General features: G+C 43.3%; 1 protein-coding gene and 1 long non-coding RNA gene across 2 annotated transcripts in view; both read left to right on the top strand.

Moving 5' to 3' along the window:
* LOC149972428 (uncharacterized) overlaps positions 1-16,252 on the top strand; it is a 503,925-nt gene that overhangs the window by 87,277 nt on the left and 400,396 nt on the right. The gene's annotated exons all lie outside the window — the stretch shown is intronic.
* The window catches only part of zbbx (zinc finger, B-box domain containing), a 121,259-nt gene continuing 112,798 nt past the window's right edge, over positions 7,792-16,252 (top strand). Inside the window, exons 1-3 of the mRNA XM_036961521.2 lie at positions 7,792-7,945; positions 8,358-8,490; positions 9,003-9,116. Of these exons, the coding sequence (XP_036817416.2) occupies positions 8,429-8,490; positions 9,003-9,116 (176 nt within the window). The 5' untranslated portion in view covers positions 7,792-7,945; positions 8,358-8,428. The remainder of the gene's footprint in view (positions 7,946-8,357; positions 8,491-9,002; positions 9,117-16,252) is intronic.

The raw sequence follows: 16,252 nt of genomic DNA, 5'->3' as shown, positions 1-16,252 counted from the left end.
ACCCTCTATTTCTGAAACTATCCCGCCGCCATTGTCGCAACCCCTATTACCAGCCTGTTCAACCTCTCTTTCATATCGTCTGAGATCCTCAAGGATTGGAAAGCTGCCGCAGTCATCCCCCTCTTCAAAGGGGGAGACACCCTGGACCCAAACTGTTACAGACCTATATCCATCCTGCCCTGCCCATCTAAGGTCTTCGAAAGCCAAGTCAACAAACAGGTCACTGACCATCTCGAATCCCACCGTACCTTCTCCGCTGTGCAATCTGGTTTCCGAGCCGGTCACTGGTGCACCTCAGCCACGCTCAAGGTACTAAACGATATCATAACCGCCATCGATAAAAGACAGTACTGTGCAGCCGTCTTCCAAGGCTTTCGACTCTGTCAATCACCATATTCTTATCGGCAGACTCAGTAGCCTTGGTTTTTCTGATGACTGCCTTGACTGGTTCACCAACTACTTTGCAGACAGAGTTCAGTGTGTCAAATCGGAGGGCATGCTGTCTGGTCCTCTGGCAGTCTCTATGGGGGTGCCACAGGGTTCAATTCTCGGGCCGACTCTTTTCTCTGTATATATCAATGATGTTGCTCTTGCTGCGGGCGATTCCTGATCCACCTCTACGCAGACAACACCATTCTGTATACTTCTGCCCGTCCTTGGACACTGTGCTATCTAACCTCCAAACGAGCTTCAATGCCATACAACACTCCTTCCGTGGCCTCCAACTGCTCTTAAACGCTAGTAAAACCAAATGCATGCTTTCAACCATTCGCTGCCTGCACCCGCACGCCCGACTAGCATCACCACCCTGGATGGTTCCGACCTTGAATATGTGAACACCTATAAGTACCTAGGTGTCTGGCTAGACTGTAAACTCTCCTTCCAGACTCAATTCAAACATCTCCAATCTAAAATCAAATCTAGAGTCGGCTTTCTATTCTGCAACAAAGCCTCGGCGATGTCATCTACAAAATAGCTTCCAACACTCTACTCAGCAAACTGGATGCAGTTTATCACAGTGCCATCCGTTTTGTTACTAAAGCACCTTATACCACCCACCACTGCGACCTGTATCCTCTAGTCGGCTGGCCCTCGCTACATATTCGTCGTCAGACCCACTGGCTCCAGGTCATCTACAAGTCCATGCTAGGTAAAGCTCCGCCTTATCTCAGTTCACTGGTCACGATGGCAACACCCACCCGTAGCACGCGCTCCAGCAGGTGTATCTCACTGATCATCCCTAAATCAAACACATCATTTGGCCGCCTTTCGTTCCAGTTCTCTGCTGCCTGTGACTGGAACAAACTGCAAAAATCGCTGAAGTTGGAGACTTTTATCTCCCTCACCAACTTCAAACATCTGCTATCTGAGCAGCTAACCGATCGCTGCAGCTGTACATAGTCAATCGGTAAATAGCCCATCCAATTTTACCTACCTCATCCCCATACTGTTTTTATTTATTTCCTTTTCTGCTCTTTTGCACACCAATATCTCTACCTGTACATGACCATCTGATCATTTATCACTCCAGTGTTAATCTGCTAAATTGTAATTATTCGCCTACCTCCTCATGCCTTTTGCACACATGTATGTAGACTCTCTTTTTTTTGTGTGTTATTGACTTGTTAATTGTTTACTCCATGTGTAACTCTGTGTTGTCTGTTCACACTGCTATGCTTTATCTTGGCCAGGTCACAGTTGCAAATGAGAACTTGTTCTCAACTAGCCTACCTGGTTAAATAAAGGTGAAAAATAAAAATATCTCTCTCTCTCTCTCACTCTCTCTCACTTTCTCTCTCTCCTCTCCCTCTCTTTCTTTCTTGCCCCCCCTCTCTCTCTCTCTCTCTCTCTAGCTCTCTCTCTCTCTCTCTCTCTCTAGCTCTCTCTCTCTCTCTCTCTCTCTAGCTCTCTCTCTCTCTCTCTCTCTTCTCTCTCTCTCTGTCTCTCTCTCTCTCTCTCTCTCTCTCTATCTGTCTCTCTCTCTGTCTGTCTCTATCTGTATCTCTCTCTCTCTATCTGTATCTCTCTCTCTCTCTCTCTCTATCTGTCTCTCGCTCTCTCTATCTGTCTCTCTCTCTCTGTCTCTCTCTCTCTGTCTCTCTCTCTCTCTCTCTCTCTCTCTCTCTCTCTCTATCTGTCTCTCTCTCTGTCTGTCTCTATCTGTATCTCTCTCTCTCTATCTGTCTCCTCTCTCTCTCTCTCTCTCTCTATCTGTCTCTCTCTCTGTCTGTCTCTATCTGTATCTCTCTCTCTCTATCTGTCTCTCTCTCTCTCTCTCTCTCTCTATCTGTCTCTCTCTCTCACACAAAAGTTCCAAAAGAAAAAATGCATTTTAAATGTCATTGGTCTGTATACAGTGTTGCAACAATGTGCAAATAGTTAAAGGGAAAATAAATAAACAGAAATGTGGGTTGTATTTTGCAATGGTGTTTGTTCTTCACTGGTTGCTCTTTTCTTGTTGCAACAGGTCACAAATCTTGCTGCTGTGATGGCACACTGTGGTATTTCACCCAGTAGATATGGGAGTTTATCAAAATTGGATTTGCTTTCGAATTCTTTGTGGATCTATGGAATCTGAGGGAAATATGTGTCTCTAATATGGTCATACATTTGGCAGGAGGTTAGGAAGTGCAGCACCTCATTTTGTGGGCAGTGAGCACATAGCCTGTCTTCTCTTGAGGGCTACGTCTGCCTACGGCGGCCTCTCTCAATAGCAAGGCTATGCTCACTGAGTCTGTACATAGTCAAAGATTTCCTTAATTTTGGGTCAGTCACAGTGGTCAGGTATTCTGCCACTATGTACTCTTTGTTTAGGGCCAAATAATATTCTAGTTTGCTCTGTTTTTTTGTTAATTCTTTCCAATGTGTCAAGTAGTTATCTTTTTGTTTTCTCATGATTTATTTGGTTCTAATTGGGTCTTCTCCAGGTTCATCTTTCTGCAGGTGATGGCTTTGTTATGGAAGGTTTGGGAATCGCTTCCTTTTAGATGGTTGTAATTTTTGATAATTAGTGGGTATCGGCCTAATTCTACTCTGCATTCATTATTTGGTGTTTTATGTTGTACACTGAGGAGATTTTTGAAATATTCAGAATTCTAGCCCTGCTCTCCCTGTCTCCCCCCTCTCCCTGTGTCCCCCCTCTCCCTCTGGTCCGGTGAATCCAGCTGTCGTAGACCATCCCCAGTGGCAGTGAAAAGGTCACACTCCCCTCTGAGCTCCATGTTCTGTCTGCCTTGGGAGAACACCAGGCGGTTCCTGTCTCTTCAGATGAGCCACACAGTGACAGGTCACAGGTCACCTGACCTTTTGACTTTATGACCTTCCAATGACCTTTCAGCGCCAATGACCTTTTTAGACCTTTGGTTTGGCTGCTCACGTGACCAGAGCCATGGAGTTGAAGGACACCATCTCCATGATTTAGACATAGACATCAGTGGAGGCTGTTGACGGGAGGACGGCTCATAATAATGGCTGGAATGGCATGAATGGAACGATATCAAAAAACACTGTTCTATTTATTCCGAACCAACTATTATTATCAGCCGTCCTCCCCTCAGCAGCCTCCACTGATAGACACACACACACACACACACACACACACACACACACACACACACACACACACTGTCTGCGTGCACAGTGGTAGTTAAACTGATTATACTGATGGGTATGTTTTGATGATGAAGATGATGACGATGGTGTTGCTCCCTCCTCCATAAGAGCAAAGCCCTGCAGCAGTGGAACAATAAGTAATCTCCTGTCTCGGCTTAGCACCCCTCGACTGGTCTCTGTGGCATTACTCAAAGGTCTCCTCTCTCTAGCCAATCCCAGACAGTCAATATATGTCCATCGTTAGTTCATGGCAGGGAAATTTAACCTAACAGATGACATTCAATACAGCCACAATGATTGCCTCCTAATGAATGAAATAGCCCTGACATTTCAGGACAAAATGCTGCTCCTTTCACATGCGACTGTTAACTGGTACTCCACACTGGTTATACCTGCCTCTCTCTCTCTCTCTCTCTCTCTCTCTCTCTCTCTCTCTCTCTCTCTCTCTCTCTCTCTCTCTCTCTCTCTCTCTCTGTCTCTCTCTCTCTCTCTCTCTCTCTCTCTCTCTCTCTCTCTCTCTCTCTCTCTCTCTCTCTCTCTCTTCTCTCTCTCTCTCTCTCTCTGTCTCTGTCTCTCTCTCTCTCTCTCTGTCTCTCTCTCTCTCTCTCTCTGTCTCTCTCTCTCTCTCTCTCTCTCTCTCTCTCTCTCTCTCTCTCTCTCTCTCTTTCTCATTCCCATTTTTCCTCTTACTCTCTACATCCATGTACCCTCTTCCTACCTGTCTCTCTATCACTCTCTCTCTTTCTCCTCTCTGGTCCTAATAAGTATGCTTGGACATGCCTGACTGTCTCTGTGTTGGCTGGGGCAGATGAGAGAGGGTTAGAAAGAGAGAGAGAGAGAGAGAGAGAGAGAGAGAGAGAGAGAGAGAGAGAGAGAGAGAGAGAGACGGCGAGAGCGTAGGAGAGCAAGAGAGCAAGCAGGGGAAGAGGATTGTGGTGTTTTATAGGGAGGGTTGGGGCTGAGGGAGATTAAGCAGCAGGTAGGAAAGACAGGGCGACACCCCACAATGACCCCTGTATGACCCTGAGCGGCTGGTTGTCATGGTCCACACTTTTCGACACGCACCTACCTGCTCCTGACAACAGGTGCAACCAGGGGGGGGGGGGGGGGGGCACTTTCAGGGTAATTGCCAGTCATTTTAGGTATGGAGCGGTGGGGTGATGGAGGGAGAGAGGGAGAGAGGGTGGAGGTATGGCCTGATCTGGAAGACTGCCTTTGGAATAGCAGATCTGAAAGATTCTGTTTTCCCAGAATACAAATGAGATCTGGCTATGTTGTTATTGGAGACACGGGCCTAGCTCTTCTCAGCTGCAGGATACAAGGATACACGCACGTGCACACACACACACACACACACACACACATTCTGCGACTGATATACCAGATAATGCGGCGTGTTAAAAGCAAGACCCGATTATAAGCGCTTATTTAACGCGTCTAAAAGAATCAGATGTGAAAACAGTGTGTGTCTCGGTGTCATGCTCAAATAGGCTAGTACTGCTTTCTGAATATATAAAAACAAAGAAAAATAAGATAACATTTCTATGCTCATTTGATGGCGAATTTAGACACACTGATTAATTTAATTAAGGTTTTAATCACAACGTAATCTCTACATAAGTTAATATGAACCCTATAATGATTTTAATTAAATAATTCCAGCTGTCCTTGATTGCAGCAGCAATATGGGTCTTGCCTATCTTTGAATATGATGTCAGATTTCCATCCTTGAACACATTATTTACAGGCGTCTTGTAAATTAGAATTTGAGGAGAGTGTGAGCAGATAAAATCCATTTACAGTTTTTTTTCGATTGCTAAACGACAGTGGACACAACTGGAGTCACATGTGCAAAACTCTAACTACAGTCTGCACAGCAGCAGTTCATGTGGACCAAACTCTAGTTCGTTTTTCATTGCTTGAACACAGTTTTCAAAACTCTACACACTTATCCCATGACTTTAACCACAACCTGCACAACACTGTGGATTTACAACACTTTGTTCAAATGCTAACACACTGCTGTCAAAACTGTGAACCACACATTCAAAACGGAATAGATTTCAGCCTTGTGCCTTTCAAACACTGCTGATTGCAATTTCAGCTGAAAGGCTAAGCAGGTGTCTTGTTTTAGACTTGTTAGTGAACACACACACATATTACAGTATATATAGGTAGAGCTCAGAAAGACTCATTTTGGAAATGGAACAAGGAAGATGGGTTCGTGGAGGGAGAAGGGTGGCAGGGAGAGGGCGGATGCGTGGAGGAAGACAAAGAAGACAAAGAGCTGTTATTTCAGATGAAATAAGGGCTACACTTATAGACCATGTCGTGAACCATGGTCTCTCATTGAGAGAGGCAGGGTTGAGGGTGCAACCCAATCTGCAAAGATCCACAGTGGCATCTGTAATGCGAATTTTCCATCATGCAAACAGGTGAGAGTTACATCCTTACAGTAAATGAAAACATTACAGGAATCTATTTTGTATTGCAATTATAGAATATTTACACAGATATATATTACAGTAAGTTTGACTGTAAAATATATTTTTACAACAGGACCCAAAGGCTGCCCCCAACAGGGGGAAGAGGAAAAATATTTTCAGATGCGCAGGAAAATGCTATTGTTGACATGGTTGTTGTCAACAATGCAATAAAACTGCGGGAGATTCAAGATAGAGTGCTGGCTGATAATGATATATTTGAAAATGTTAATTCTGTCAGCACAACAACTATTGCTCGAGTCCTATAGAAACACCAAGTTACAATGAAACAGTTATACACTGTACCGTTCGAGAGAAACAGTGAACGGGTAAAAGAGCAAAGATACCAATATGTCCAGGTAAGACGTCTGAAGTTACGTACACAGCTATACAAAATATTTACAGTAAAAAAAAACACTAGCATTTCTACAGTAAAACTGTGCACTTACTGTTTTTCAGAGAGTAATGGAGGTGGAAGCACTGGAAAGACCACATTCATTTGTATTTATCGATGAAGCTGGATTTAACCTTGCCAAAACACGGCGCAGAGGAAGGAATGTTATAGGTCAAAGGGCCACTGTGGAGGTTCCAGGCCAAAGGGGGGGAAATATCACCATGTGTGCTGCAATGGCCAATGATGGTTTGCTTCTCAACACACCACTCATTGGCCCATACAACACAGAAAGGCTTATAGCTTTCCTAGAACAGCTCTATGCTCAGATAGTGCCAGCAGAACAGGGGGAGCCAGTAAGAAACCCCAAAGTTTTTGTCATAGTTTGCGATAACGTTGCTTTTCACCACTCTGCAGCTGTCACAGATTGGTTTGCAGCACATCACAGATTTATGGTTTTGTACCTGCCTGCATATTCACCCTTCCTCAACCCAATAGAGGAGTTTTTCTCTGCCTGGAGGTGGAAAGTGTTTGGTCACCACCCGCATTACCAAATGTCTCTTTTGGAAGCCATGCGTGCCGGATGTGAGGACACGAGTCCAGAGGACTGCCAGGGATGGATAAGGCACTCCAGAAGGTTCTTCCCCAGGTGCATGGCAAGAGAAAACATTAGATGTGATGTTGAAGAAAACCTGTGGCCTGATGCTAGAGAGAGGCAGGATTAGCCCCTCAATTATTTGTTTGAATTACAGTATGTACTTTTAGTTTCTACCTTTTTTTTCTCATTACTGTAATTCCGTAAATTACTACAGACTATTGAAGCAAACTGCTAATTTTCATTTACCTTAAAGAATTGTTATGTTCTAAAAAAATTAATAAATCATGTGAAAGAATGTCACTCTTTTCTTTGAAGAAAATATTACTTTGTATGAAGTCACTGAAATTGTTCAAACTGTAAAGATGAGAAGTTTGTATTTTCTGTATTGGTGTTTGATGCTAGTGTTTTTACTCTCAGTGTGTTCTGAGTGACAGTGTGTTATCTCAGTGAGGGTTGTGCATAGTGTTTGGCTGCACTGAGCGTGTTTTGAGCCATGTGTTAAGAGTTGTGTTGCTTGGAATGACTTTTGCAGGTGATGTGAACTGTTTAGCTCAGGTGACTGTTGGTAGTGCAGACTGTAGTTAGAGTTTTGCACATGTGACTCCAGTTGTGCCCACTGTCGTTTAGCAATCGAAAAAAACGGTAATTTCAAATGTAAATCCCGTTGTGCCGGTAAGGAAATCCTTGCTCCTTTCCCGTGGACTATCGCGAGAGTTACGTTTCCATAGAAACAACCGTACACAAAAACCATACACAAATGTTTCTGTCTTGAGAAAGGATAAGAAACCGTTTTGCTGCTGTTTGTTCGAAACCAACTTTGTTTAAAATAGCTAAAAGGGGACACAAGAAGATAAATCCGAGGTAATTATTTAACATAACGTTTAAAAAAAGAACATGAGAAATTAGAATGGTCTCGAAGTGACAGGAACGCTAACTTGCGTTATCTAGTTAATTAAACTAGCCAGTCTAGCTAGCCAAAAACGTTAACGTCTGGTACAGTAGATAGCTAGTTAGCTAGCCTAAACAAACATGTGTAATCACAGAAGGTGATGATACCTCAAAACTACCTGTTGCTGTTATTAATAGCCATTACAATATTCTGTCATTTTGGTTAGGTTTTAACTGCCTGACTATGCAATTGTGTCATATTTTGCCTCGGATATTCAGTTCATTTTATTGCAGCAGTATTTTCTGTGTGATTTAGCCTGACCTGGCTGATCAGTGAAATAAATAGAAGGTTTTATATGATTCATCTGGGTTTTTTTTTTTACAGCAGGGAGCCGTGTGTAAAAAGGCACACAAAAGGTGCACAGGGAATAACTAAGATCAAGAGAGTGTGGAGCCATGAATCTAAATGACTTTGTGGTGATTTCCAACAAGCCCAAGTCAGTCAAGCTCAATGCCAGGTAAGTGAAGAGTTGTTCATCTGTTGCTCTCTTCCCCAAAGCAACACCGGCTCAACTCTGAGTTGATAGGGACAAACCAATGCTTGTTCTTGTAGGTAAAGGATCTACCAAAATGCTCTTGTTTTCAATTTTTTAAAAAAAGTAAATGGTTTTGTCGTGCTTCCATATGTGATAAAAATTTCAAACCTTTTTAATTTTTCTTGTCTTCTCTCTTTTGTCCATTGTTCCCTATTCTTTTCTCTTGACGTTGGATCATTAGGAGATGGGCTTTGTCTATTTATGCTGATAGTTGCTTTCTGTTTTTTCCATAATGTAACGTAAATAGATCCTATTCCTTGGTGTTTCTTATTTGCTAATAGTTAATTGATTTAGATGGATGAATCGATAGGTGACGCTCTACTCTGGTCTAATAGGTAATCAATGTAATTGATGAACTGGTATATGCTTCTCTAGTCTGATAAGTGATTGATAAGGTTAATTGATTGTTGTTGATTGATTGTGTGTTGCCATAGAAACCTGCGAGAGCTGCGCATGGAGACAGTGACGCTGGCCCAGGAGAGTAAAGACATGGAGGATCGACTGCAACAACTCAGAGAGAGCATGAGCCGGGAGAAAGAGGAGAGAGAGTGAGTAACAGAGAGAGAGAGAGAGAGAGATAGAGGGAGAGAGTGACTGATAGTTATGAGAAAGAAAGACAGAGAGCGAGAGACAGTGATGGAAAACCTGTTGGAAGTGTAGATAGATGTGTCACAGGCAGTTGCTGCAGTGTGTTATCAGGTGTCCTATCCACCATATATCCTAGCTGGACCATTAGTATCACATCAATTATCTGGCAAATGTAGGTTTAAGGGGAACTCGGCTAATTTAGGCAGGAAATACATTTTCAGTGGGAAAGATAAACACATCATCTTTTATGAATATGATTGTTTTTCCCCCTCCCTGCATTTCATTAATAACGTTGAGATGTGTGACCCAGGGTGCACTGCTTTGGGAAGTTATGGAGAACAGCGGTTTAGGGGCGTATATCACACTATACGAGCCCATAACTCATACACTGGACTTCATATATCACACACACACTCGCACGCACGTTGCACGCAACCCCCATCCTCCCACTAATACACACACACACACACACACATGTGCACACACTCAATCATAATAAATGACAGTTGAAGTATAACAGGGTAGGGATATGAACTACTGGGAGAGTTTACGTCTCAAGTGTTTGCAATTGTTTTGTCCCGGTGAAAATTCATACATAATAGCCATGGAAGTGTACAGCCAATGATGGGGTGAAGACATATCTGGAAATAGTTAAGGGCAGATTGTTTCTCGCTGTGTGTGTAGAGTTTGGGTGAGATTGTTTTAGAGGGGAGGAACAGACCTCATTATGAACTCATACATCATCTGGAGAGAGGAGAGCCGAGCTGCTGCTACTGACGATAAACATGTAAAGGCAACAGTGTCACAGTAAAATACGACTGTGGTTACTGCTTTATCAGACGACCCAGGACCGTGTGTGTGTGTGTGTGTGTTGCGCGTTATCTACAGGAACTGTTAGATTGAGAGTGTAGGGGAGTATCATCCACTCTCCAATCACAGTGCTGTTTATGTAGAGAGCTGTTGTTTGCCTGTCTCAGAGCCATTCATCAATAAGACAGGATCTGGATACAAAGTAGAGAAGACAGGGAGCTTCTCCTGTTCAACTCCTCACACCTTACTCCTTTGTGAAGACAGAGAACTGAGAACTTATCCTGTTCAACTCCTCACACCTTACTCCTTTGTGAAGACAGAGAACTGAGAACTTATCCTGTTCAACTCCTCACACCCTACTCCTTTGTGAAGACAGAGAACGGGGAGGAGAGCGAGAGAATCAAAAGTCTGAAATGGAGGGAGAACAGGAGGAGGATTTTAATAATAATATAGCACTTTCTTTTTAATGGAACTTCCATTTTCCTCTAACACCACCCATCTAACACCACCCATCTAACACCACCCATCTAACACCACCCTCTAACACCACCCATCTAACACCACCCATCTAACACCACCCATCTAACACCACCCTCTAACACCACCCATCTAACACCACCCATCTAACACCACCCTCTAACACCACCCATCTAACACCACCCATCTAACACCACCCATCTAACACCACCCATCTAACACCACCCATCTAACACCACCCATCTAACACCACCCTCTAACATCACCCCTCTAACACCACCCATCTAACACCACCCATCTAACACCACCCATCTAACACCACCCTCTAACACCACCCATCTAACACCACCCATCTAACACCACCCATCTAACACCACCCATCTAACACCACCCATCTAACACCACCCATCTAACACCACCCATCTAACACCACCCATCTAACACCACCCTCTAACATCACCCCTCTAACACCACCCTCTAACACCGCCCCACCACCCTCTAACACCACCCATCTAACACCACCCCTCTAACACCACCCTCTAACACCACCCATCTAACATCACCCCTCTAACACCACCCTCTAACATCACCCCTCTAACATCACCCTCTAACATCACCATCTAACACCACCCCTCTAACACCACCCCTCTAACACCACCCCTCTAACACCACCCCTCTAACACCACCCCTCTAACACCACCCCTCTAACACCACCCTCTAACATCACCCTCTAACATCACCATCTAACACCACCCTTCTAAAACCACCCTCTAACACCACCCCTCTAGCACCACCCCTCTAGCACTCTAACACCACCCCTCTAGCACCACCCCTCTAGCACCACCCCTCTAACACCACTCTCTAACATCACCCCTCTAACACCACCCCTCTAACACCACCCCTCTAATATCACCCCTCTAACACCACCCCTCTAACACCACCCCACAACACCACCTTCTAACACCACCCCCCAACACCACCCCCCAACACCACCTTCTAACACCACCCCTCTAACACCACCCTCTAACACCACCCTCTAACACCACCCCTCTAACACCACCCCTCTAACACCACCCCTCTAACACCACCCTCTAACACCACCCCTCTAGCACCACCCCTCTAACACCACCCCTCTAACACCACCCTCTAACACCACCCTCTAACACCACCCTCTAACACCACCCTCTAACACCACCCCTCTAACACCACTCTCTAACACCACTCTCTAACACCACTCTCTAACACCACCCTCTAACGCCACCCTCTAACAGTGTCTGAAAGTCTTGTACATTCAGTTTGTTCTTCATTTAATGCACCTTGTTCTTTATCTGTGGAGCAGAATGAAGCAACATCATTCCTCTGTTCTTTATCTGTGGAGCAGAATGAAGCAACATGATTCCTCTGTTCTTTATCTGTGGAGCAGAATGAAGCAACATCATTCCTCTGTTCTTTATCTGTGGAGCAGAATGAAGCAACATGATTCCTCTGTTCTTTATCTGTGGAGCAGAATGAAGCAACATGATTCCTCTGTTCTTTATCTGTGGAGCAGAATGAAGCAACATCATTCCTCTGTTCTTTATCTGTGGAGCAGAATGAAGCAACATCATTCCTCTGTTCTTTATCTGTGGAGCAGAATGAAGCAACATCATTCCTCTGTTCTTTATCTGTGGAGCAGAATGAAGCAACATAATTCCTCTGTTCTTTATCTGTGGAGCAGAATGAAGCAACATCATTCCTCTGTTCTTTATCTGTGGAGCAGAATGAAGCAACATCATTCCTCTGTTCTTTATCTGTGGAGCAGAATGAAGCAACATGATTCCTCTGTTCTTTATCTGTGGAGCAGAATGAAGCAACATCATTCCTCTGTTCTTTATCTGTGGAGCAGAATGAAGCAACATGATTCCTCTGTTCTTTATCTGTGGAGCAGAATGAAGCAACATCATTCCTCTGTTCTTTATCTGTGGAGCAGAATGAAGCAACATAATTCCTCTTTTCTTTATCTGTGGAGCAGAATGAAGCAACATCATTCCTCTGTTCTTTATCTGTGGAGCAGAATGAAGCAACATGATTCCTCTGTTCTTTATCTGTGGAGCAGAATGAAGCAACATGATTCCTCTTCTTTATCTGTGGAGCTGAATGAAGCAACGTCATTCCTCTGTTCTTTATCTGTAGAGCTGAATGAAGCAACATCATTCCTCTGTTCTTTATCTGTGGAGCAGAATGAAGCAACATCATTCCTCTTCTTTATCTGTGGAGCTGAATGAAGCAACGTCATTCCTCTGTTCTTTATCTGTAGAGCTGAATGAAGCAACATCATTCCTCTGTTCTTTATCTGTGTAGCTGAATGAAGCAACATCATTCCTCTGTTCTTTATCTGTGGAGCAGAATGAAGCAACATCATTCCTCTGTTCTTTATCTGTGGAGCAGAATGAAGCAACATCATTCCTCTCTTCTTTATCTTTGGAGCAGAATGAAGCAACATCATTCCTCTGTTCTTTATCTGTGGAGCAGAATGAAGCAACATCATTCCTCTGTTCTTTATCTGTGTAGCTGAATGAAGCAACATAATTCCTCTGTTCTTTATCTGTGGAGCTGAATGAAGCAACATCATTCCTCTGTTCTTTATCTGTGGAGCTGAATGAAGCAACATCATTCCTCTGTTCTTTATCTGTGGAGCAGAATGAAGCAACATCATTCCTCTGTTCTTTATCTGTGTAGCTGAATGAAGCAACATAATTCCTCTGTTCTTTATCTGTGGAGCTGAATGAAGCAACATCATTCCTCTGTTCTTTATCTGTGGAGCTGAATGAAGCAACATCATTCCTCTTCTTTATCTGTGGAGCTGAATGAATCAACATGATTCCTCTGTTCTTTATCTGTGGAGCAGAATGAAGCAACATGATTCCTCTGTTCTTTATCTGTGGAGCAGAATGAAGCAACATAATTCCTCTGTTCTTTATCTGTGGAGCAGAATGAAGCAACATCATTCATCTTCTTTATCTGTGGAGCTGAATGAAGCAACGTCATTCCTCTGTTCTTTATCTGTGGAGCTGAATGAAGCAACATCATTCCTCTTCTTTATCTGTGGAGCTCAATGAAGCAACGTCATTCCTCTGTTCTTTATCTGTGGAGCTGAATGAAGCAACATCATTCCTCTGTTCTTTATCTGTGGAGCAGAATGAAGCAACATCATTCCTCTGTTCTTTATCTGTGGAGCTGAATGAAGCAACATAATTCCTCTGTTCTTTATCTGTGGAGCAGAATGAAGCAACATCATTCCTCTGTTCTTTATCTGTGGAGCAGAATGAAGCAACATCATTCCTCTTCTTTATCTGTGGAGCTGAATGAAGCAACGTCATTCCTCTGTTCTTTATCTGTAGAGCTGAATGAAGCAACATCAATCCTCTGTTCTTTATCTGTGTAGCTGAATGAAGCAACATCATTCCTCTGTTCTTTATCTGTGGAGCAGAATGAAGCAACATCATTCCTCTGTTCTTTATCTGTGGAGCAGAATGAAGCAACATCATTCCTCTCTTCTTTATCTTTGGAGCAGAATGAAGCAACATCATTCCTCTGTTCTTTATCTGTGGAGCAGAATGAAGCAACATCATTCCTCTGTTCTTTATCTGTGTAGCTGAATGAAGCAACATAATTCCTCTGTTCTTTATCTGTGGAGCTGAATGAAGCAACATCATTCCTCTGTTCTTTATCTGTGGAGCTGAATGAAGCAACATCATTCCTCTGTTCTTTATCTGTGGAGCAGAATGAAGCAACATCATTCCTCTGTTCTTTATCTGTGTAGCTGAATGAAGCAACATAATTCCTCTGTTCTTTATCTGTGGAGCTGAATGAAGCAACATCATTCCTCTGTTCTTTATCTGTGGAGCTGAATGAAGCAACATCATTCCTCTTCTTTATCTGTGGAGCTGAATGAATCAACATGATTCCTCTGTTCTTTATCTGTGGAGCAGAATGAAGCAACATGATTCCTCTGTTCTTTATCTGTGGAGCAGAATGAAGCAACATAATTCCTCTGTTCTTTATCTGTGGAGCAGAATGAAGCAACATCATTCATCTTCTTTATCTGTGGAGCTGAATGAAGCAACGTCATTCCTCTGTTCTTTATCTGTGGAGCTGAATGAAGCAACATCATTCCTCTTCTTTATCTGTGGAGCTCAATGAAGCAACGTCATTCCTCTGTTCTTTATCTGTGGAGCTGAATGAAGCAACATCATTCCTCTGTTCTTTATCTGTGGAGCAGAATGAAGCAACATCATTCCTCTGTTCTTTATCTGTGGAGCTGAATGAAGCAACATCATTCCTCTGTTCTTTATCTGTGGAGCAGAATGAAGCAACATCATTCCTCTGTTCTTTATCTGTGGAGCAGAATGAAGCAACATCATTCCTCTTTTCTTTATCTGTGGAGCTGAATGAAGCAACATCATTCCTCTGTTCTTTATCTGTGGTGCAGAATGAAGCAACATCATTCCTCTGTTCTTTATCTGTGGAGCAGAATGAAGCAACATCATTCCTCTGTTCTTTATCTGTGGAGCTGAATGAAGCAACATCATTCCTCTTCTTTATCTGTGTAGCTGAATGAAGCAACATAATTTATATGTTCTTTATCTGTGGAGCAGAATGAAGCAATATGATTCCTCTGTTCTTTATCTGTGGAGCAGAATGAAGCAACATCATTCCTCTTTTATCTGTGGAGCAGAATGAAGCAACATCATTCCTCTTTTATCTGTGGAGCTGAATGAAGCAACAACGGAAATGAATGTATTGTCTTACTCTCTGTCCGCAGCGTGAAGGAGAGAAGACTAACTACAGTATACTAGAAATATACTTAGGCTTGCTGAGCTCACACACTACATCACCCAGTGTGTATGGCCTGCTGAAGCTGGGGCTTGTTTAAAGATTCTTCTCCTCTTCTGGATGGTTCTAGTGTTCTGGATGCTTCTAGTGTTCTGGATGGTTCTATGGTTGTAGTGTTCTGGATGCTTCTAGTGTTCTGGGTGGTTCTGGTGTCCTGGATGGTTCTATGGTTCTAGTGTTCTGGATGGTTCTAGTGTTCTGGATGCTTCTAGTGTTCTGGATGGTTCTGGTGTTCTGGATGGTTCTAGTGTTCTGGATGCTTCTAGTGTTCTGGGTGGTTCTGGTGTTCTGGGTGGTTCTATGGTTCTAGTGTTCTGGATGGTTCTTGTGTTCTGGATGCTTCTAGTGTTCTGAGTGGTTCTGGTGTTCTGGATGGTTCTATGGTTCTAGTGTTCTGGATGCTTCTAGTGTTCTGGATGCTTGTAGTGTTCTGGATGGTTCTATGGTTCTAGTGTTCTGGATGCTTCTAGTATTCTGGATGGTTCTAGTGTTCTGGATGGTTCTAGTGTTCTGGACTGGTCTAGTGTTCTGGATGCTTCTAGTGTTCTGGATGGTTCTAGTGTTCTGGGTGCTTCTAGTGTTCTGGATGCTTCTAGTGTTCTGGATGGTTCTATGGTTCTATTGTTCTGGATGGTTCTAGTGTTCTGGATGGTTCTAGTGTTTTGGATGGTTCTAGTGTTCTGGATGCTTCTTGTGTTCTGGATGGTTCTAGTGTTCTGGATGGTTCTGGATGGTTCTATGGTTCTAGTGTTCTGGATGGTGCTAGTGTTCTGGATGGTTCTAGTGTTCTGGATGCTTCTAGTGTTCTAGATGGTACTAGTGTTCTGGATGGTTCCATGGTTCTAGTGTTCTGGATGGTTCTATGGTTCTTGTGTTCTGGATAGTTTTTGGTGTTCTGGGTGGTTCTATGGTACTAGTGTTCTGGATGGTGTTA

The sequence above is a fragment of the Oncorhynchus mykiss genome, chromosome 24 (assembly GCF_057628025.1).
Source record: "Oncorhynchus mykiss isolate SJ-2025 chromosome 24, ASM5762802v1, whole genome shotgun sequence".
In the NCBI taxonomy this organism is placed as follows: Eukaryota; Metazoa; Chordata; class Actinopteri; order Salmoniformes; family Salmonidae; genus Oncorhynchus; species Oncorhynchus mykiss.
The sequence above is the reverse complement of the archived record's forward strand: the minus strand, read 5'-3'. Positions and strand labels throughout refer to the sequence as shown.